At 40.1% G+C, this 24,092-nt stretch overlaps 1 protein-coding gene across 1 annotated transcript in view; it reads left to right on the top strand.

Moving 5' to 3' along the window:
• Positions 1-2,187: 2,187 nt before the first annotated feature.
• The window catches only part of SRD5A2 (steroid 5 alpha-reductase 2), a 73,836-nt gene continuing 51,931 nt past the window's right edge, over positions 2,188-24,092 (top strand). The window contains exon 1 of the mRNA XM_064277308.1: positions 2,188-2,468. Coding sequence (XP_064133378.1) covers positions 2,188-2,468 — 281 coding nt within the window. The remainder of the gene's footprint in view (positions 2,469-24,092) is intronic.

Here is a 24,092-nt window from a genome sequence, read left to right on the forward strand (position 1 = left end):
AATCTGTAGTCTCCTAAGAGTCTACAAGCTAACTTCTCATGGAGGCTATGACTATTGAGGGTAGAGTATAGCTAATAATGAGGGACACAGAAAGAGGATTTGGATGTGGGTGGGGTAGAGGTGAAGATAAATGGATGTAGGTCACACCCTCAAGGAAACTCCCTCTACATCAGATACTGTGTACTTTAGTAAGGGTGCGATTCAAGATATACCCCACACTAATCCTGCCTCATTAACATATAGAGGTTTAGGGTTTACAACACAAAAAGGAGAATAATTACACAATACCACAAAATGGGGGACAATTACATCAGATCACAAAATGGAAGACAATTACACAATACTGGGGATCATAGCCTACATTACACTTTACAAGTCCAGTCCCAAAGTTTAGTTACTATTTGCCTGTGGAGGATGTCCAAATCTGGATCTCCAGCCAAGACCTGAGCTTCAGATCTGCATTTTCTCCCTTCTGGACATCTCCACTTAGATGCCCTTCAATGACCTCAAATTTAACCTTACCAAAAACTGAACTCATTTATCTTCACCTCCACTCCTATGTAGTGATCAGTTAAAAACTGAAACATGATTACCATTTAATTTTTAATCCAACAGGGAAATAATAGATACCTCTTGGTCAGCAAGCAAAGAGTGCCCTGTAGCAATAAAGCATTACCATATACAAGTCATGTGTCTCAGGACTGTGGAAATAGCTCCAAACTGGACTGGATGGTGGAGTCAGCCTTTCCTTAAACAGTCTTACCACAGGGCAGGAGTGAATGGGAAAATACTGAGCAAGGCTCCTGAGAGGCAGTGGGTTGGAGCTAAAATGGAAGGATGAATAACTGCCACAGTTAAGGGGGGTGGAGAACCATGAGCCTAAAGTGGGAGCCAGAGGAGAAAATAAAGAGGGGTAAGGCTATCAAGAACGGTAGCACAAGAAGGTGGAAGAAGGAAAACAGCAGGTGGGAAGAGGAGGTCAACCCGGAAGGAAGAAGTCAGTTCAAAGAAAGGAGAGAAAAAGAAGGTGCACAAAACAGAGGAGGAGGGGAGCCAAGGATGTCTGGATGATGAGTCAGATAAGAGAAGAAGATACAATGAGCGGGATAAGAGAGAGTCAGTGGACAGTAGAAGAGAGGCAAATAGAAGGAAGAGGAAGAACCACATCTGGGTGTTCGAGAGCCTGGAGAGTAGTTCAGAGCACTGCCATGTCTCCAATGGCACCGCCATTTGGAAGCCGGCTCAACCGCTTGAGCCCTGGGAGGGAGCGTCCAGTCTATTTAGCCTCAGTCTGAGCCAGCTCTCGGAGTCCCAGGAAGTAGGGGAGTCTAGGCGGACCGACAGGGTTATTGCGGGTGGCTACATTCTGTGCGCTCGGGTCACCGCGCCGCCGCCGACGCGCTCTTTGGCCCAGATAGAGCAGGGGTGTAGAGAAATAGCGGGGAATTAGGGATAGGAGACAGGCTGATCTCTGCCTCGGGGGTGTGGTGAGCAGAGCTGACCCTGAGACTGAGAGTGGCGAAGGAATGCGGAGACCCAGAGCAGGGGGGCCGGCAGACTTTGAAGTGGGCTAGGGTCCAAGGAAAGATGCAGGGTTGGGTGGGAAAGGGCAGAGAGTGGAGGCAGGTAGAGAATGGGGGGTGGTGGTGGTGGTGGTGGAGAGATCTTGACTTGGGGTGGGTCGAGGGAGGGGGCTGCTTGGCGACTGCCCAGAGAGTGTGTGTTGGGGCGGAAGAACGGCCACAGCTAAAACTTCCCTGTAGTTTTCTCTCCGTATTTTTTAGTTCCAGAAGTTGCAGCACCAAAGGTTGATAGACAAGGAACAAATCACCGAGGGGCATCCTAAAGGGGAGAACCGGTGGAAGGCGGGACACAGGGTGGCCCCGCGGGTGGAGGCAAGGCAGGGGTATGGTCCGGTTAAGGCGCTTGGGCCCTGAACAAGTTTTTGGTACCCGACCGCCTTCACCTTCTCTCTTCTTGCATAAGGGACATCACCTCCCGAAGCGCCAGCCCTGCATAAGGGACTTCACTGCAGGCTGGCCCCCCAGAGGTGGGAGGCAGGATGGAGGGGCGGGAGCCAAGGCCGAAGGGGCGGACACAGGGTGGTGTCTTGCGCTCCATAAAGGGGCCGTAGGGACCTCGATCTCCTCAGAGCGGGTGGCGGCAACCGGCGAGGAGCGCAGCGCGATGCAGGTTTGGTGTCAGCAGAGCCCGGTGCTGGCAGGCAGCGCCTCTTTGGCCGCCCTGGGAGCACTGGTCCTGTACTTCGCGGAGCCAGCGGGCTACGGGAAGTACTTGGAAAGCCTGATGCCGGTGGGTACCCGTCTGCCGGCCCGTGCTGCCTGGTTCCTGCAGGAACTGCCCTCCTTCGTGGTGCCCGCGGGGATCCTCGCCCGGCAGCCTTGCACTCTCTTCGGCACTCCTGGGACCGTGCTTCTGGGCCTCTTCTGCGCACATTACTTCCACAGGTAGAGCTTTCCTCTGCGGGCGCGGAGCGAGCCGCACCGTGGCTTCGGGCATTGGTGTCCAGGTGCATGCAGGGAGCGCCCAGGGTGCAGGGCCGGTGGCTGCGCATAGCCGAGAGCACCTGACAGGAGCCGGGGTGCGGGTCCGACACCGGCAGGTCGGGAAGCTGCCACAGGGCGAACGCCGCCTTCACTCCTTCGCTTCTCTGGCCTGCTCCAAATCATCGGCTCGCGGGGAAGGGGCCAAACGGGAGCGGGAGGCGAGCTGGAAAGCTCAGGTTGGGCAGGGCTATTGGCTCGGTTTTTCTCTTCTCTAACTGTGCGCAGTCCACAGACAACTGTGGTGTCTCACGTCCCCGCCTTCTTTTCCTTTCTTTGCCTTTCCCTTGCAGGCTAGGGGTGGGCTGATTCCAGGATCTTGGGAAAGCCTGAGTGTTGGCAACTCCCGGAGGAAACTCGACTCAGACAGAGGGACTGATCAACTTAGTCCTTGGGGATCTGAGGAGGGAGGTGGGCACAGACCAGACCAGTACTTCATAGAGACCCACCTCTCCGCCAAGCGAGGGCCTCCCTTCTCAGAGCCCACCCAAACGGGTTGGAGCTCATCATCAGTTTACCTGCCTTTCCAGTTCCCCTGGATTTGAATTGTGAGGCGGTCAAAGTTAATGTAGAGCTAAATTCTATTCTAAATAAAAAATTCCAAATTCAGTAGAACTGTGCCTTATAGTCTAGGAACCAAAGACAGGAAGGAAACCAAAGGTTATCAGGATTTGGAGAAAACTGCAGGACCCTGATAAAGACCCACAGGGAAAAGAGGAAGGAAACAGCATTTTATTAAATTGCCCACCACCCTCAATAGTTATCATCTATAGGGTCTCCATAAGTCAGAACTGACTTGAACATAATGTTTTTGTTTTTCTGTCTCATTTAGCTTCTTCTCTCGTTTGAACCTTGTACGAGCCCTGGTGACATAGTGGTTAAGAGTTCGGCTGCTAACCTAATGGTCTAGGAGTTTGAATCCAACAGCCGCTCCTTGGAAACCCTATTGGGCAATTCTACTCTGTCTTGCAGGGAAGCTAGGAGTCCCATTCGACTACGTTATTCCTTTAAAAACAAAGAAACCGAAGCCGAGTAAGGTTATATGACTGAATGAAGAGGATACAGTTAGTCAGTGCCCAGCAAGATTCAAATCCAAGGCTGTGAGACTCTGGGGTTCAGGACCTTTCCAGTATATTAAGTAGGTGGATTCTCCACACAGGGAGAGAACAGAGTCTACTAAAAGAGAAAGGTTGCCAAAACCAAAAAGAAGTTGAACAGAAGCAGAGTTCTAAGAACAGAATTTCTAGGGTCAAATGATTAAGAAAATTTAGATTCAAAACTAGGGTAAAAACTGTCCTAGGAAGCTGAAACACATAATCGTCTTTCTGTCATCAGGAGAATTTGAAGTCTCATTTTGGGAGAGAGAGGATGTCAGAGACACAAATTATGACCTATCTTTCCCTAAAGAAATAAATTTCAGAAATGGGTGTCTTTTCAACAGATATTTGCTAAAAACCAATTCTGGAGAAGAGCAGGCCTAGTTATCAGTCGCTTTATTTTACTTAGATTTAGATGGTATAATTTGTGCAGAAAGAAGAATCATGGGTGCAGTAGAAGAGATCAGCTTTTGATTTCATTGTTGTTGAAACAAACATTTGACAGAAAAATATGATTGTATCAGTTATTTTTATTTTCAAATGAACTACTGCCTGTTAGCACCATAAACCATATCTTTGTGAGGGCATTTCATCTTAAAGTAGTGATTGGTGTTTTTTGACAATCCTATTAACATAATTGTTAGATTAGTTTTTACAACCAAAGGCACTTTGCACAATAAATTATGACCAGTACATTCAGAAATTATCCATAAATGAATGTCTACATACTTTCCATTTTCAGGGGAAAATTTAAAAATATTAGTAAAGGATATTGGGATTGATTCTACTTGAGGGAAAATTGTCCACTGAAAGCACAACTCCGAGTTACCTGTTCCTGAGGCATCAGGATGTGATTTTTGCTTACTTTCTCCTTATTTGGTCTCTTTTCTTGAGGCTGGTGGAGTGTTGGATATAATATCACTTATCAAGTGCTTACTAGGTATTCGGCTCTGTGCTAATCACTCTACTGAGTTACCCAGTAATCCTCATACCAACCCATTTTGGTAACACTATTATCACTCCCATTTTACAGGTGGGAAGATGGAGTAAGGAAAGGTTAAATAACTTGCCCAAGTTCAGACGGCTAGAAAGTTGGGGAGTCAATATTCTAACCCAGGCATTTGCATCTAGAGCTTAGGCTCTTCGCTATGAGGTTACACTGCATTATACTAGTTCTTGTTATCTCTTCCTTGCCTTTTAAAAACTATGTTTAGGCTTAAGATTATTTTTTAGTACAAAAATAATGCTAGTTTACTAAAGAAGAAATGGAAACTAGAAAGTAGAAAAATGCCCATAGTTTCAACACCTAAGTATATTAACTGTTAATGTTTTGGAATATTTCCCTCAAGCCTTTTATTCTTCATGGTAGATTTTTTACACATGCTGGTTATATTGAATCTATAATTTTTCATTTTCGTTTTGCATGACTACTGTTAGCTCACCATGACCCCATGCTCATCATGACTCCATGCACAATGTGACAAAACTGCTGCCTGGTCCTGCCCCATCCAATTGAGCAGTTGCAGATTGGACTGTAGTGATCCGTAGGGTTTTCACTGGCTGATTTTTCAAAAGTAGATAGCCAGGTCTTTCTTCCTAGACTGTCTTGGCCTGGAATTCCATCAAAGCCTGTTCAGCATCATAGCTACGTGCAACTCTCCACGGACAGACAGGTGTTGACTGAGCATTGGCTGGGAGTCAAACCCAGTTCTCCCTCATGGAACATTGTATCATAAGTATTTTCTCACTATATCATAGGATCTTGTATACATCATTTTAATGGCTGTCTATTATTTCATCTTTTGTAAAGCCAATAATTTACTTATCCATCAATTTATAGTTTGACATTTGTTTTCTTTTTTTTTTTGGCCAGGTTAAATAAAACCATGATGCACATTTTTGCACCTAAATACTCTTCAGAAGTTAGGACTATTTTCTTAGTCAAGATTCCTGGGAGTGGGTCAAAGGCTATGAGAGTTTTTTAGGATCTTGATACATATCTGCTATGAGGTCTCAGAAGTCATTTGGCATCAAACTGTCCTGGCTTTATTCTGTCCTGAGCAGTGCTATGACACAGAGAATAAGATGGAAGAACAAAAGCTCAGGAGGAAAGATGGCTCAGTTTGGGTTAGACTCTTTTGCAAAATGTCCCTTGGGATCTGTTCAGAATAGCAATATATCCCATTGGATAGAAGTTAAAACTCATTGCACTTTTCTCGGTTAAAGGATGATGCAGCAGAATGTAAATTTCAGTAGGGCAGGGGCTTTTGTCTAGTACTTTCATGGCTTTATCCCCCGTACCTAGAAATGTGCTGGAACATAGCTGTCATTTACTAAACTTTGGTGAGTGCATGAGTGAATTCAACTTCCAGTATCATACAGGCATTACAGGAATTAACAGGTAAGACAATGGTCTGATCTGCAAAGATCATGGAGTTGGTGCAGGACTGGGCACTGTTTTTTCCATTGCACATGGGATTGCCATGAATTTGGGGCTGAGTCTACAGCAGCTGACAAAAACAACAACAGAGATTATTTAGGAATCATTAGTGCTGAGGTTGCATGGCTAGGTCAACTGGGATGGTTCACCTCCCTTCAGACTCTATTGTTGTGGATGTTCCACATGAAAATGCTGCCTAAGCATGTTGCCTAATCCTACTGCCAAAGTTGTTTGAAGTCCATGTTTATGTCACCTCTTGTTGACCTTGACCACAGCCCTGAAATGGTCCTTCGACCACACTTTCTGATTGATCTCCAGCTTTTCATGAAGTCTTGGTGCTTTATGCAATGACTGTCATACCACCTCTGTCTGTGGAAGACAAAGTCTTTTTTCAAGACTTGCAGGTTACCTTGACAATGGGATAAAAAACAAAAAAAAAGCATGTTTTCAAAAAATGCAACTATGTTGTGAAAAGTTGCTGGACTCTGTACCATGAAATGCACCCAGAAACAGAGTGTAATGCACACATTAGAATCTGTTTGAATTTAGAGAAATCTCTCCTGGGGTTTAGATGCTAAAGCAAAAGATGTTTTCCTAATCACCTGAATGAAATTATAGTCTCAATAGGGTGCTTTTTTGCTTTATTGGTCAATCTGTTTATCAGCAGCATGAATTCTTCCACATACTTTAAGTTTCAGGTCAGGCATCACTTCCTCCAAGAAGATTTTTCTGAGTGCCTTCTCCGCTTTAATCCAGGTGTGATGTTTTCCTTGGATTTTCATAGCAGCCACTGTGGCCTTCCAAGAAGCACTTCACGCACTGGATCAAAATGATATGTTCTAAGGAAACTCAGACCTCATCTGTCTAGCCTCCTCATTTTACAGAAGTGAAGCACCGAGAGGCTGAGTCAGTTGGGGACAAAGCTAGAACTGAAACTTGAGTCTCCTGATAGGCCCTTGCCAAAGCTGCTTCTAGCTCATACGGGCTGCTGTTGTCGTTATGTGCCGCTGAGTCTGTTCTGACTCATAGGGACCCTATATATAACAGAATGAAACACTGCCCCATCCTACACCATGCTCACAATTGTTGCTGTGTTTTAAGGCCATTGTTACAACCACTGTGTCAATTCTTCTTGTCAAAGGTCTACATCTTTTTCGCTGACCTTCTTCTTTACCAAGCATGATGTCCTTCTTCAGGAAATGGTCCCTCCTGATAACATGTGCAAAGTACATGAGACGAAGTCTCACCATCCTCACTTGTAAGGGGCACTCTGGCTCTACTTCTTCCAAGACAGGCTTGTTCATTCTTCTGGCAGCTCATGGTATATTCAATATTCTTTGCCAACACCGTAATTCAAAGCCATCAGTTCTTCTCCATCTTCCTTTTGTCATTGTCCAGCTTTTGCTTGAATATGAGACAATTGAAAGTACCATGGCTTGGATCAGGTGCACTTTAATCCTCAAAGTGACGTCTTTGCTTTAAAGACCTTTAAAGAGGTCTTTTGCAGCAGGTTTGCCCAATGCGATATATCGTTTGATTTCCTGACTGCTGCTTCCATGGGTGTTGATTATGGATCCAAGTAAAGGGAAATGCTTGACAACTTCAATATTTTCTCTGATTATCGTGATGTTGTTTATTGGTCCAGCTGTGAGGGTTTTGGTTTTCTTTATATTGAGGTGTAATCCATATTGAAGGCTGCGATTTTTGATCTTCATCAGTAAGTGCTTTCAAGTCCCCTTCACTTTCAGCAACAAGGCTCTGTCATCTGTGTATAGCAGGTTGTTAATGAGTCTTCCATCAATATTTGTGCCACGTTCTTCTTCATATAGTCCAGCTTCTCAGATTATTTGCTCAGCATGCAAATTGAATAAGTATGGGGAAATGATACAGCCCAGACACACACCTTCCCTGGTTTTAAACCATTTCAAATGATTGCCTCCTGGTTTATGTATAGGTTCTCCTTGAGCACAATTAAGTGTTCTGGAATTCCCATTCTTCGCAATGTCATCCATAATTTGTTATGACTCACGAAGTTGAAAGCCTTTGCATAGTCAATAAAGCGCACGTAAACATCTTTATGGTATCCTTTGCTTTCAACCAAGATCCATCTGACATTAGCAATGATATCTCTCATTCCACATCTTCTTCTGAAGCTGGCTTGAATTTCTGGCAGTTCCCTGTTGATGTACTGCTGTAATGACCTTCAGGAAATTTACTCACATATGATATTAATGATATTGTTTGGTAATTTCCACATTCTCTTGGATCCCTCTTTGGAATGTGCACAAATATGAATCTTTTCCAGTAATTTCCTGGCTTAAACAAGTGAGCACCTCCAGTGCTGCATCAATCTGTTGAGCCATCTCAATTGGTATTCCGTCAATTCCTGGACCTTGTTTTTCACCAATGACTTCAGTGTAGCTTATACTTCTTCCTTAAGTACCATTGGTTATTGATCATATGCTACCTCCTGAAATGACTGAACATCGACTGATTCTTTTTGGTATAGTGACTCTGTGTATTTCTCTCATTTTCTTTTAAATCTTTCTGAGTCCGTCAAGAGTAGTTCATAGAATCCTTCAGTATTGCAGATTGAAGCTTGGATTTTTTCTTCAGTTCTTTCCATTTGAAAAATTCCAAGAGTGTTCTTCCCTTTTGGTTTTCTAACTCCAGGTCTTTGAACAGTTCATTATAATACTTTGTTTTCTCAAGCTGCCCTTTGAAATCTTCTGTTTAGCTCTTTTGCTTCATCATTTCTTCCATTTCCTTTAGCTGCTAGATGTTCAAAAGAAAGTTTCAGAGCCTCTTCTGACATCAATTTTAGTCTTTTCTTTCTTTCTTGTCTTTAATGACCTCTTGCTTTCTTCATGTATGGTGTCCTGGGTGCTATTCCACAAATCGACTTATCTTCAGTGCAGATGTCTCAAATATTCAGAAGTAATCGAACCTCACTAAGGAAAGTACTCATTGACTGAGAATCAGAATGATAATTAATAACAATGTTGAAAACAAACTAGACAAATCTCTCCTCTTACAGATTAGAAAAGAGGCCTAGAGAGGATAAGTAACATTCTTGTGGCCACTTAAGTAACATTCTTGTGGTCACGTAATCGTGTGTTACGGACATTCATGAGGTCTAATTTTGATCAGTTAAGATTAACTGCATGTGAAAGCTTTACAATGAATAAGGACGATTGGAGAATTGATGCATTTGAATTATGGTGTTGGCAAAGAATATTGAATATACCATGGATGGCCAAAAGAACGAACAAATCTGTCTTGTAAGAAGTACAGCCAGAATGCTTAGTGATGAGGAAGGTGAGACTTCATGTACTCTGGATATGTCATCAGGAAGGACCAGACCTTGAAGAAAGACATCATGCTTAGTAGAGAAATGGGTCAGTGAAAAAGAAAACAAACTTGACGAGATGGATTGACACAGTGGCTGCAACAATGGTCTCAAACATAACAATGATTATGAGAACTGGGCACTGTTCCATTCTGTTATGCACGGGGTCACTATGAGTAGGAACTGGCTCTACAGCACAGCACCTAACAACAGCAATAACAACAAGATTAACTGAAGGATTTTTTAGCATAGGGGTCAGCAAACTTATTCTGTAAAAAATCAGATAGTAAATATTTTAGATTTTACAGCCATATAGTCTCTGTTTTGACTCCTCCACTCTGCTGCTGTAGCATGATGAGAGCAGGTACGGACAATATGTTAACGAATGTGTTTGTGTTCCAATAAAATTTTATTTACAGAAACAAGCAATGGGCCAGATTTGACTTGTGAGCTGTAGTTTGCCAACTCTTGATTTAGAATACCATGAGCGGTATAGTTTATATTCAGTATCCTGGTAATTTTGTCTATAATAAAAATTTATATTAAATTCTACGGCAAAACAGTGGGCATATTTTAGAAAATTTCTGCTACATTCAAGTAAGACCATGTTAGTAAACATCATTTTATGAATAGCCTTGTGTTCCGAATCGTTTATTTGAAACCTTATGGGAAATAGTAGGAGTCTTGGAGTTCACATTCTAAAGTGGATGACATCATAAACACATCTGATAAAGTATATAACTCTTTGTCAAAAATGTAAACAAGCTTTAGCAATCTTGACCATTTCACTTTTACAACATTGACGAACTGACTTCTTCCTCATTTTTAATTTAATTAAGTGTGTCTTTTAAAAGAAGAAAAAAAGATAAGAAAACAGAGATCCAAACTGGTGATGTAACATGTATCGAGTCACATGATAAGGAAGGCAGAGAGCAGGATTTCAACCCAGATCACCTGATTCTTTAGTCAGAGTTCCACATGCTGAGAGCTATGCTAGTCCTGTGGGAGAAAGAAAAGAAGTACAATACCCGGTGCTTGCCCTTCAGGAAGAAGGCAGAAAGGAACCATCATTGTATGCCTATCATTCTTTTCTAGTATGATAGTTGGGTGGTGGCAATGTCAGGCCTGGAACAGACGGGAAAATACAAATTTTGGGGGATATGTGCCTGAGCGATGCCACAGTCATGCCGTTAAACACACCGATGTCTATCTGTGTTTGAGTGTGCATGGGAGGGACTGTGCTGGGATATAAGGCAGATGGGATACCATGGTGAGGCTTGAAGGGGTCCCAATATATGGGGCGCCTCTTTCTAACCCAGGTTAGGAACCAATCAAGTTCAGAACCAACTGAGAAACAGAAACAAGAATCAGGCAAATACAAATTACCATTCTTATTCCTGGTAAAGCTGGTTTGGTGGAATGTGACTTAGATTCTAGGTCATGTGGACCTCCTCACACTGTACCTCAAAAATACTCAGCAATAAGCATGGCTGTACAACCCAATTGTGTCTGTTCTGAAAAGCCAGCAGAATGAAAGAAGGGCTGAGAGGTACACACCCTTTGAGAAGTGCTGCTCTCAAATTTATCAATCATATGATTCACTTCTCTTTCTATGGGAAGGAATGGGTGCAGAACAGCAGAAAGGCCAAGAAGTATACTCTAATGGAGGTCCCTGAACAAGCCAGAGGGGCAACACAGATGTTTTTCCCTAATAGAATACAAAAGTTGTCTATGTATTGATTTTTGCCAGAGCTTGGCAACTTGGTTCTGGAACCTGGGGCACTTCCCATTCTTCTTTTTGACTCCCTGCCATGTACGGTAATGGGGACATAAAAGTTTGAACTGGAGTTCTTTGAAAAGTTGCTATGCTCACCCAGTAGCTCTTAATGAGAACTCAGCTCAACATTGGAGCCCTAAATTTTAAAAACCTCTGAACTGGGGCTAGCAGTGCAAATTGCCTTCTATTTGGTTATGGGAGAGGCAAAATGGAAGGAGAAACCAATATTTATTGCGCTCCGGGTGTTCCAGGCATTGTGTTATGTGTTTTACATTGGTTATCTCATTTTATCCCTGAGACAGTCTCTATTATTAGCACCGTTTCATAAGTGACCACAGTCTCTCTGTGTGGTGCCATAGATTGCTTTTGTGTGGCCTTTCTAACCATGATCTTGTAACTCCCACCCAAGCGATTGGGCAGGACTGTGTGATAGGGTAGTTGTGGCCCGCTAAAGGGATTGGTTAGTTTTGCCATCCTGCTGGGCTTGAAATGAACCACCCCAGAGGTGGGAAAAAAGAAGATTCCACCACCACCATCAAGGAAGAACAGCCAGGATCCAGCGTGTCCTTTGGATCCAGGAGCTCCTGGAACCAAGAGACAGAGAGATATAGAGAGAGCTGTAACAGTGAAGGCAGTGAGATCAGGCAGCGGAGAACTGACAGCAGGAGATGGCGAGATGGGCTCCCCATTTCATGGAGAGAGAAAGCTGAGTGCCTTTAGGTAGAGGCCTAGGGCCAGAGAGAGGCTGTCCTGATGGAGGAACTGTATCCTGAGTGTTCCTGAACGTGAATTGTAACCTGTTACTTCCGTAATAAACCCCGTAATTGAGAGTATTGTCTGTGAGTTCTGTGTGGCCATTGCAATGAATTATCAAATCCAGCAGAGAGACAGAGAGTGCTTGGGAGGGATGGTTGGTGTCAGAAATGGTAAAGATGGCAGAGAGAGGAGGCATGTCTGGCCTCTACCTCATAGGAATCAGCCTTGGGCTGCTGATCTTGATTCTCCTTTCACCTTGTGAAGTTGGAGGAGGTCAGACACTACCCCCATGCACTTTTTACACTCTAATTGCAATGCAGAAGCATTTGTGGCGGTGAGTGGGAGTGAGGTTGGGAAGGCAGGCACTTGGTTGTAGCAAAGCATTGTCTATTCCCAGACTGGTGAGTGGGAATGTGATGTTCAGTCAGGGAAAGGGGCCTGTTTGGTGGTCTATGCATCAAAATTTCCCTGTACTGCATATACTTGGCATTGGAAAATCTCTCCACTTTTTAATTCATAACATCTTCTTTATTGATGCCATGCTATGCAGTTCTACTATCCAAGCCTTAAACCAGGTTCTGGACCATTTTCAAAATTGTTCCATTATACTTGTTTCATATTGTCAAGACTTAGGAATTTCTGTGAGGAAAGTAGACCAATCCTCCTCCCCCTGCCATTTTTGTGGTGAAAATATACACAACAAAACATGTCAATTCAACAATTTCTATGTGTATAATTCAGTGACATTGATTGCATTCAAGTTTTGCAACATTCTCGATATCCTTTTCCAAATTATTCCACCACCATTAATATAAACTTGATGTCCCCTAAGCAAAAATTCCCTTTTCCTCCTGTCTTTCATCCCTGGTAACCACTAATAAATAGTCTTTGACTTCTATATATTTGCTTATATCATATAAGTAAGATCATGCAATATTAGTCCTTTTATGACTGACATCTTTTGCTCAGCATCATATTTTCAAGATTCACCCCAGGTTTCCTGTTTCCATTCATCCAGTTTTTCTATGCTTCCTGCCTTCTCATCTTTGCTTTTGGGATGGTGTGCACATTAGTCTCGTATACATGATTGAACTAAGAAGCAAGTTCCTCAAGTGTGTTATTGTTTGCTTTATGGACCTGTCTAATCTTTGGTTAGATAGTGAACCTCAGGAGTGACTTCAGTACTGAGTTAAAAAGGTGTCTGAGGGCCATACTCTCAGGGTTGCTACAGTCTCTGTCAGAGCAGTAAGTCTGGTCTTTTGTTTTTTTCTTTTTGTGAATTTGAATTTTGATCTAGGTTTTTCTCCAGCTTTGTCTGGGACCCTCTATTGAGATCCCTGCCGGAGCAGTTGGTGGCGGTAACCAGGCACCATCGAGACAGATGATCTGGGCTCACTCTGGTGGAGGTTGTGGTAGTTGTGGTCCATTAGTCCTTTGAATTAATCTTTCTCTTGTGTCTCTGGTTTTCTTCTTTCTCCTTCGCTCCAGCCAGGATGGGTCCAGTAAATATCTTAGACGGTTGCTCAAAGGCTTTTAAGATCCCAGATGGCACTCACCACAATAGAATATAGAACATTTTCTTTATAGACTATTTTATGCCAACTGAAATAGATGTCCCTCAAGACCATGGTTCCCAGGCCTCAGCCCAGTAGCTTGGTCCCTCAGGGTGTTTGGATGTGCCTGTGAAGTTTCTGTGGCTTTGCCCTGGTCAAATTGTGCTGAGCTCCCCAATATTGCATACTGTCTTACCCTTCACCAAAGTTACCACTTATCTACTATCTAGTTAGTATTTTTCCCTTCCCACCCCTCCCTGCCCTTGTAACCATCAAAGATTAGTTTTGTTTTGTGTGTAAACTTTTCCATGAGTTTCTATAATAGTGGTCTCATACAGTATTTGTCCTTTTGTGATTGACTTATTTCACTCAGCATAATGCCCTCCAGATTCATCCATGTAGTGAGGTGCTTTGCAGATTCATCATTGTCCTTTATTGTTTTGTAGTATTCCATTGTGTGTATGTACCATAGTTTTTTTATCCATTCATTGTTGATGAGCTCTTAGATTGTGAATAATACTGCAATGAACATGGGTATGAATATGTCTATTTGTGTGATGACTCTTCTTTCTCTAGGATATATATCTAGGACTGGGATTGCTGCATAGTATGGTATTTCTATTTTTAACTTTTTAAGAAAGCTCCATGTCATTTTCCAAAATGATTGTGTCATTTTGTATTCCCACCAGCAGAGCATTAGAGTTCCAATCTCCCCACAACCTCTCCAACAACTGTTATTTTCTGTTTTTTTTTTTTTTTTTTTTATTTGTGCCAATAATGTCGGGGCAAGGTGGTATCTCATTGTAGTTTTGATTTGCATTTCCCTAATTGCTAGTGATCTTGAGCATTTCCTCATGTGTCTGTTAGCTGCCTGAATGTCTTCTTTGGTGAAGTGTTTGTTCATATCCTTTGCCCATTTTTTAATTGGATTGTCTTTTTATTGTAGAGGTGTTGGATTTTCCTATAGATTTTAGAGATTAGACCTCTTTGTCAGCTATGTCATAGCCAAAAGTTTTTTCTTAGTCTGTAGGTTCTCCTTTTACTCTTTTGGTGAAGTGTTTTGATGAGCATGTGTTTAATTTTTAAAAGATCCAGTTATCTAGCTTATTTTCTGGTGTTTGTGTATTGTTAATTATGGTTTGTATCCTGTTTATACCGTCTATTAGTACCTCTAGTGCTGACCCTATTTTTTCTTCTATGATCTTTATAGCTTTTGGTTTTATATTTAGGTCTTTGATCATTTTGAATTAGTTTTTGTGTATGGTGTGAGGTATGGGTCCTGTTTCATTTTTTTTACAAACGAACATCCAGTTTTACCAGCACCATTTGTTAAAAAGACTTCTTTTCCTTATTCACTGGACTTTGGGCCTCTGTCAAAGATTAATTGGATGTCAGTAAATGGATTTACATCTGGGTTCTTGATTCTGTTCTATTGGCCAATTTGTCTGTTGTTGTACCAGTACCAGGCTATTTTGACTCTCATAATTGTTATAATATGTTCTGAGGTCAGGTAGTGTGAGGCCTCCTACTTAGTTCTTTTTCTTCAATAATTCTTTTATTATCTGGGCTTCTTTCTTTTCCATATAAAGTTAATGATTAGTTATTCCATCTTGTTAAATAACACTGTTGATATTTGTATCAGGATTGAATTGTATTTGTAGATCTTTTTGGGTAGGATTGACATTTTCACAATGTTGAGTTTACCTGTCCATGAGCCTCGTATGTTTTTCCGTTTATGTAGGTCTCTTGTGGTTTCTTGCAATACTGTTTTGTAGATTTCTTTTACAGGTCCTTTATGTCTCTGGTTAGATTTATTCCTAAGTATTTTATTTTTTTAGGGGGTATTATAAATGCTATTGCTTCCTGGTTTCTTTTTCTTATTTCTCTTTATTGGTGTATAGGAATCCAACTAATTTTTGTATGTTTATCTTGTATCTTGCTCCTCTGCTGAGTTCCAGTAGTTTTCTTGTGGCATCTTTAGTGTTCTCTACATATAGTATCAGATCATCTGCAAATAGAGATAGTTTTACTTCTTCCTTACCAATTGGATACCCTTTATTTCTTTTTCTTGACTCATTGCTCTAGCTAGGGGTTCCAGAACAATGTTAAATAGGAGTGATGACAAAGCTCATCTTTATCTTGTTTCTGTTCTCAGGGGGCACGTTTTCAGACTCTTCCCATTGCGAATTATGTTGGCTGTTTGTTTTGTGTAGATGCCTTTTACTATGTTGAGAATTTCCCTTTTCCTCCTATCTTATTGAGAGTTTTTAGCAGGAATGTGTGTTGGAATTTATTGAATGCCTTTTCTGCATCAATTGAGATGATCATGTAATTCTTTTGTTTTTATATATGTGGTGGATTACTTTGATTTTCTAATGATGAACCATCCTTGCATACCTGGTATGCATCCTACTTGGTCGTGATGTATTATTTTTTTATGTGGTGCTGAATTCTATTGGCTAGAAATTGGGTGAGAATATTTGCATCTATATTCGTGAGGGATTTTTTTTTATTTTTGGAGTTTTTCCTGCTTTTCGTCAGGGTTATTCTGGGTTCATAGGATGAATTTTGAAGTATCTCTTCCTTTTCTATGTTCTGAAATAGTTTGAGTAGCACAGGTGCTGGCTCTTCTTTGAATGTTTGGTAGAATTCTCCAGTGAAGCCATCTGGACCAGGGTTTTTTTTGTTGTTGTTGGGAGTTTTTTTTTTTTTTTGGTTACGGATCTGTTCAGATTTTAGACCTCGGCTTGTTAGTGCGTTTCTAGAAATCTGTCCATTTTCTCTAGGCTTTCAAATCTGTTGGAGCACAGTTTTTCATAGTACTCTGTTATGATCCTTTCTATTTCAGTTGGGCCTGTTGTAATGTCTCCCATTTCATTTCTTATTTGGGTTATTTTTATCCTCTTCTGTTTTTCTGTTGTCAGTTTGCCCAGTGGTTTGTTGATTTTGTTGATCCTCTCAAAGAAATAATTTTTGGTTTTGTTGATTCTTTCTATTGTTTTTCTTTTCTGTGTTTCATTTATTTCTGCTCTGATTTTAATTATTTCCTTTCTTCTGGTGGCTGTGAGCTTCCTTTTCTCTTCTCTTTCTATTCGTTAGAGCTGTAGGGCTTCTGTTTTTATTTTGACCCTTTCTTCTTTTCTTTTTTTATTGTGCCTCTATTGCTATAAATTGAGCTCTGAAGACTGCCTTTGCTGTGTCCCAAAGGTTTTGGTATGACGTGTTTTATTCTTATTTATCTCTAGAATTTTTTCAATTCCATCTTTGATTTCTTCTGTTACTTGTTGTTTTTAAACAAGGTGTTGTTCAGTTTCCATGTATTTGATTTTTTTTTCGCTTGCTTTTCCTGTTGTTAATTTCTATTTTTATGGTGTTGTGATCAGAGAAGATGCTTTATATTCTCTCAGTGCTTTAGATTTTGTTGAGCATTGCTTTCTGCCCTAAGGTGTGGTCTATTCTGGAGAATGTTTTATGTGCATTGGAAAAGAATGTGTTCTTTGTTGCTGTTGGGTGAATGTTCTATATATGTCTATGAGGTCAAGTTGGCTGATTGTGGTCTTTAGATCTTCTGTATCTTTGCTGAGTTTCTTGATGTTCTGTCCTTTACTGAGAGTGGTATGTTGAAGTCTCCTACTATTATTGTGGAACTGTCAATTTGTCTTTTCAGTGCTGTTAGTTTGTTTTATGTATTTTGGAGGGCTATTTTTGGGTGCATACATTATTACAGTTATGCCATCATGGTGGATTGCCTTTTAATCATTATATAATGCCCTTCTTTGTCTTTTATGATGGATTTTGCCTTAAAGTCTATTTTATCTGAGATTAGTATTGCCACACCTGCTCTTTTCGGTTGCCGTTTGCTTGATATATTTATTTTCATCATTTGATTTTTAATATATTTATGTCTTTGTGTCTAAAGTGTGTTTCTTGTAGACAGCATAATTATAGGCCTTTTTTTTAATCCATTCTGTCACTCTCTGTCTCCTTCATTGTGATTATTGATAGGTGTGAATTTATTGCTGTCTTTTTGTAGTGATTTTTTTTGTAGTACTGACTTTCTTTGCTCATCTTACTCTCCTGTGCTGAGTGCCTTTTGTTTGTGGGTCATTAGTGCGTGGGTTTTAAATATTGGTACAAATTAGAACCATTTTGGAGAACTTTTAAAAGCTGTTGAGGGCAGGCCTCTGAGAAAATTGGACAAAACTTAACAAATTGTGCACTTTAAATATGTGCAGTTGCTTGTATATAAATTATATCTGAAAGTTAAAAAAAAACTGTAGGTAAGTCTGTTAGAAAATTGTACATCCACGTGAGGCACTATTTCTATCAGTTTTGAGACAGCAGTATTGAAATGCCCAACTATAATTGTAGGCTTGTCTATTTCTCCCCACAATTCAGTCAGTTTTTACTTCATGTATTTTGAAGCTCTGTTATTAGGTACATAGATTTTCAGGTTGTTATGTTCTCTTGTTGAATTGACCCTTTTACTATAATGAAATAATTCTTTTTATCTTTACTAATATTCTTTGCTTTAAAATCTACTTTTGTCTGATAGTGATATAGACGCTGTAGCTTTCTTTTGACTATTGTTAGCATGGCGTAGCTTTTCCCAACATCTTACTTTTAAACTGTTTCTGTCTTTAAACTGAACATTTGTTTTTTGAAGGCAGCATATAGTTGGAGCTTGTATATAGTTTTTTCCACTGTGACAATCTCTCTTTTTAATTGGTGTGTTTAGAATGTATATATTTAATGTGATTTTTTAATATAGTTCGATTTTTTTGGCTTCTACTTGTCCCATCTGTTTTTGTTCCCATTTTTCTCCTTAACTGCCATTTTTTGGAATTAGTGTTTCTAATTTCATCTTATATTCTTGGGTTACTAGTTTTAACTCTTTCTTTCATTACTTTATTAGTTGCTTTAGAACTTATAGTATGCATCTTTAACTTATTATGGTCTACTTTCAAGTAATATTATACCACTTCATGTATAGCATAAGAATCTGAAGTGGTATACTTCAATTTCTCCCCAGTTGACCTTTGTGGTATTGTTGTCATTTGTTTTATAATATTCTATAAAAGCCTGATATTATTATTTTTGTTTAAACAGTCAATTACCTCTTAAAGAGATTTAAATAATAAAAAAAGCTTATATATTTACTCCTGTAGTTATCATTTCCAATGATCTTCATTTTTTGGTGTTGATTCCATCAGGTATCACTTCTTTTGCCTAAAGGATTTACTGTAACATTTCTTTTCAAAAATTTCTGCAGGTGATGAATTATTTCAGCTTCTGTATGTCTCAAAATGTCTTTATTTATCCTTCATTTTTGGAACGTATAGAAATCTAGAGTATAACATTTTAGGTTGACGGCTGTCTTCTGTCAGTGCTTTAAAGATGTTGCTCCACGTCTTTTTGCCTGCATTGTTTCTGACAAGAAATCTGCTGTCTTCCTTATCTTTGCTACTCTGTAGATAATGTCCTTTTTTTTTTTCCTTATTGCATTTCATATTTTCCCTTTGTTACTGGTTTCTAACAATTTGATTATTGTATGCCTTGGTGTATTCTTTCTTTCTTTATTTTTTATGCTGTGATTCTTTGAACTCTTGGATCTGTGGGTTTAAGGTTTCCTCAAATTTGGAAAATTTTTGTCCATTAGTTGTCAATTGGCTTTCTCTCTCCTCTTGTTAATGGACTAAAATTACATATATATGAAGTTCCTGTGTATATAAAGCTGTCCTATGCTTTTGTAATTTGTTTTTCTATTTGTGTTTCGTTTTGTACAGCTTCTATTGTTATGTCTTTAAGCTCACTAATCTTTCTTCTGCAATGTCTTATCTGTTATTAATCCTATCTGGTGTAATTTTCATGTCTAAACCTGTTGTCTTCGAGTCGATTCCAACTCGTAGCAATCCTATAGTACAGAGTAGAACTGCCCCTTAGGGTTTTTAAGGAACACCTGGTGGATTCCAACTGCAGATCTTTTGGTTAGCAGATGTAGCACTTAACCACTATGGCACTAAGGTTTCTAACTTTCATGTTTAGAAGTTTAAATTTGATCTCTTTTTAATCTTCCACGTCTCTACTTAATTTTTATAAACATATGAATGCAGGTATAATAGCTGTTTTAAAGTGATTGTTTGCTAATTATAACATGTTATTTCTCCATTACGGATAGTGTTTCCTTATAAATTTAAGAATAATCTTGTCTATATTTTTAAAAATGTCCTGCTGAGATTTTAATAGGAATTGCATTATCAATTTGAGGAGAATTGACATCTTTACTATGTTGCGTCTTCCATCCAGGAACATGATATGTCTCCATTTACTTAGATCTTCTTTAATTTCTTTCATTAATTCTTTGTAATTTTCAGCATACAAGTTGTGTACATGTTAGGTTATATTTACACCTAAGTATTTTAATTTTTTAGCTTTGGTAAATGGTTGCTGTGAGTCAGAATCAACTCAACAGCCACAAGTTTTGGTAAATGGTATCTGATTTAGGCTGGGTTCTCTAAAGAAACAAAGCCAGTAAAGTGTATAAATATATATATATATATATAGAGAGAGATTTATACCAAGAAAAGGGCTCATGTGGTTTTTCGAGGCTGTAACATCCCAAGTCCATGGGGCAGGAAAGAAGCTTCTGATTCATGTAGCTACAGGGGCTGGCAAAACCAAGATTGGCAGGTCAGAAAGCAGGGCTCTTGCTTACAGGCTGTGAAAATCGATGAATCTCAAGATCCACAGGCAAGACTGCATGTAACCTGCTAGCTTAAGTCCCAAGAACTGGAGGTCAGACAAACAGGAGCCAGCTGCAGGATCCAGAACAAGCAAAAGCCCTGGCAAAGGGAGCAGGAAGGGGTAAGCATCAGACAGTGGAGAGATGAAGGCTAAGGGGGCAGTGAGTTGCACAGGCCCTGCTCCTGCCAGTATCACTCACAGCAGATCCCATTGCGGGGGTGATCACATATCAAATGTCAATAGCAAAGTGATCACAGCATTACACAACTGCCAAAACACTGAGAATCATGACCAGCCAAGTTGACGTATAATCTTAACCATCACAGTATCATATATATCTATTTCTAAGTAAAATAGGTGTCAGGCTGTACTTTAAAAATACTTATTGTATTTTTGGTGAAAGCGTACACAGAAAAACAGGTTTCCATTCAACAATTTCTACACATAATTTTCAGTGACATTGGTTACATTCTTCACATTGTGTGAATGGTCTCGTTATTTCCTATCTAGTTTTTCCATTTCCATTAACTTAGTCTTAATGCCCCCCAACTTTCTCAACTATGATCTAGAGTAACTGTTGTCTGTTTGGTCTCATATAGATAATTTTTTAAAAGAGCGCAGTACTCAGGGGTGACATTTTTTACTTTTTTAGCTAACCTGATATTTAGTTTAAAGGTTGACTTCAGGGAATATATTTGGTTCAAGGCTTAAAGAGTATCTCAGAGCAGTAGTCTTGGGGATTCCACTGGCCTCAATGGGTCCAGTAAGTATAGATTCTTTGAGAATTTGAAGTCCTGTTCCACATTTTTCTCCCTTTCTATCAGGATCCATCTATTGTGACCCTGATCAGAACGTTCAGTAGTGGTATCTAGGCACCATCTAGTTTCTGGTCTCAGGAGACAGTCCTGTAGGCCAGTTATTTCTCTGATTCTTGATTTTCCTTCTTTCTCTTTTGCTCCAAAGAGAAATAGTTGTGTCTTAGATGGCCACTTACAAGCTTTTAAGATCCCAGGCACTACTCACCAAACTAGGGTGTAGAACATAAACTTTTGAGCTATATTACGCCAAATGACTATGACCCTAAAAAAAAAAAAAAAAAACTAACCCCATGAGTTGATTGTTTATGTTTAAGAAATGTCAGCATCTGTACCCCTATTTGTTTAATTATACATGTACACATACATCTACCTATCTACCTACCTACATACATATCCATCCATCTATCTATCTATCTGTCTGTCTGTCTGTCTGTCTGTCTGTCTATCTGTCTATCTATTATCATCATCTATCATCTGTCTATGATGGTTAAGGTTGTGTGTCAACTTGGCTGGGTCATGATTCTCAGTGCTTTGGCTGTTATGTAATGATGTAGTTTGGCAGTTCTGTAATGATGTAGTTATCCTCCATTTTGTGACATAATGTAATCAGCTCCATGATCTGATCTGATGTGATCAACCCATCAGTTGTAAGGGAAGTTTTCTGGGGATGTGGACTACACTCAATGTATATGGACATTCTGGCAAAGCTCTCTGGCTTTTGCTCGCTCTGGATCCTTCTCCTGGCTCATCATCATCTGACCTCTGGTTCTTGAGACTTGAGCCAGCAGCCTGTCACCTGACCTGCCAATCTTGGATTCATAAGCCCCTGCAGCTCTGTGAGTCAGGAGAAGACTCCAGCCTGATCCATGGATTTGGAGCTTTCCAGCCTCTATGATTGCTTGAGCCATTTCCTTGATATAAATCTCTCTCTCTGTCTATGTGTGTGTATATACATATATATATATGTATATATATATATATGTATACACACACATATATATATACATATATCCCCCATACGTCTGTCAGTTTGTTGTACTGTGGGGGCTTGCGTGTTGCTATGATGCTGGAAGCTATGCCATTGGTATTCAGATACCAGCAGGGTCACCCATGGAGGACAGATTTCAGCTGAGCTTCCAGACTAAGACAGGCTAGGAAGAAGGACTCAGCAGTCTACTTCTGAAAAGCATTAGCCAGTGAAAACCTTATGAATAGCAGCAGAACATTGTCTGATACAGTGCTGGAAGATGACCCCAGGTTGGAAGGCACTCAAAAGATGACTGGAGAAAAGCTGTCTCCTCAAAGTAGAAAAAAAAAAAAAACATTTCAAAGTAGAGTCGACCTTAATGACGTGGATGGAGTAAAACTTTCGGGACCTTCACTTGCTGATGTGGCATGACTCAAAATGAGAAGAAACAGCTGAAAACTTCCATTAATAATCAGAAACTGGAATGTATGAACTATGAATCTAGGAAAATTGGAAATTGTCAAAAATGAAATGTAATGCATAAACATCGATATCCTAGGCATTACTGAACTGAAATGGACTGGTATTAGCCATTTTGAATCAGACAATCATATAGTCTACTATGCTGGGAATGACAACTTGAAGAGGAATGGTGTTGCACTGATTGTCAAAAAGAACGTTTCAAGATCTATCCTGAAGTACAACACTGTCAGTGATAGGATAATATCCATACTTCTACAAGGAAGACAAGCTAATATGACTATTATTCAAATTTGCACAACAACCACTAGGGCCAAAGATGAAGAAATAGAAGATTTTTATCAGCTGCTGCAGTCTGAAATTGATCGAACATGCAATCAAGATGCATTGATAATTACTGGTGATTGGAATGTGACAGTTGAAAACAAAGAAGAAGGATCAGTAGTTGGAAAACATGGCCCTGATGATGGAAACAATGACAGAGATCGAATGATAGAATTTTGCAAGACCACTGACTTCTTCATTGCAAATACCTTCTTTCACCAACATAAATGGAGACTATACACATGGGCTTCACCAGATGGAACACACAGAAATCAAATTGACTACATCTGTGGAAAGAGATGATGGAAAAGCTCAATATCATCAGTCAGAACAAGGCCAGGGGCTGACTGTGGAGCAGACCATCAATTGCTCATATGTAAGTTCAAGCTGAAACTGAAGAAAATCAGAGCAAGTCCATGAGAGTCAAAATATGACCTTGAGTATATCCCACCTGAATTTAGAAACCATCAGAAGAATAGATTTGATGCATTGAACGCTAGTGACTGAAGACCAGAAGAGTTGTGGAACGACATCATATGTGAACAAAGTAGAGGTCAAAGAAAAGGCAGGAAAGAAAGAAAAGACCAAGATGGAACTCAGAGGAGACTCTGAAACTTGTTCATGAATGTCATGCAGCTAAAGCAAAAGGAAGAATTGATGATGTAAAAGAACTGAAGATTTCAAAGGGCGGCTCAAGAAGACAAAGTATCATAATGACATATGCAAAGAACTGGAGATGGAGAGCCAAAAGGGAAGAACACGCTCAGCGTTTCTCAAGCTGAAAGAACTGAAGGAAAAATTCAAACCTCGAGTTGCAATAGTGAAAGATTCTATGGGGAAAATATTAAACGATGCAGGAAGTGCCAAAAGAAGACGGAAGGAATTGTACCAAAAAGAATTAGTCGATGTTCAACCATTTCAAGAGATGGCATATCATCAGGAACCGATGGTACTGAAGGAAGAAGTCAAAGCAGCTCTGAAGGCACTGGTGAAAAACAAGGCTCCAGGAATTGATGGAATATCAATTGAGATGTTTCAACAAACAGATGCAGTGCTGGAGGTGCTCACTCATCTATGCCAAGAAATATGGAAGTCAGCTTCCTGGCAAACTGACTGGAAGAGATCCATATTTATGCCTACTCCCAAGAAAGGTGATCCAACCGAATGTGGAAACTGTAGAACAATATCATTAATATCACATGCAAGCAAAATTTTGCTGAAGA

The sequence above is a fragment of the Loxodonta africana genome, chromosome 26 (genome assembly GCF_030014295.1).
Source record: "Loxodonta africana isolate mLoxAfr1 chromosome 26, mLoxAfr1.hap2, whole genome shotgun sequence".
Lineage (NCBI taxonomy): Eukaryota > Metazoa > Chordata > Mammalia > Proboscidea > Elephantidae > Loxodonta > Loxodonta africana.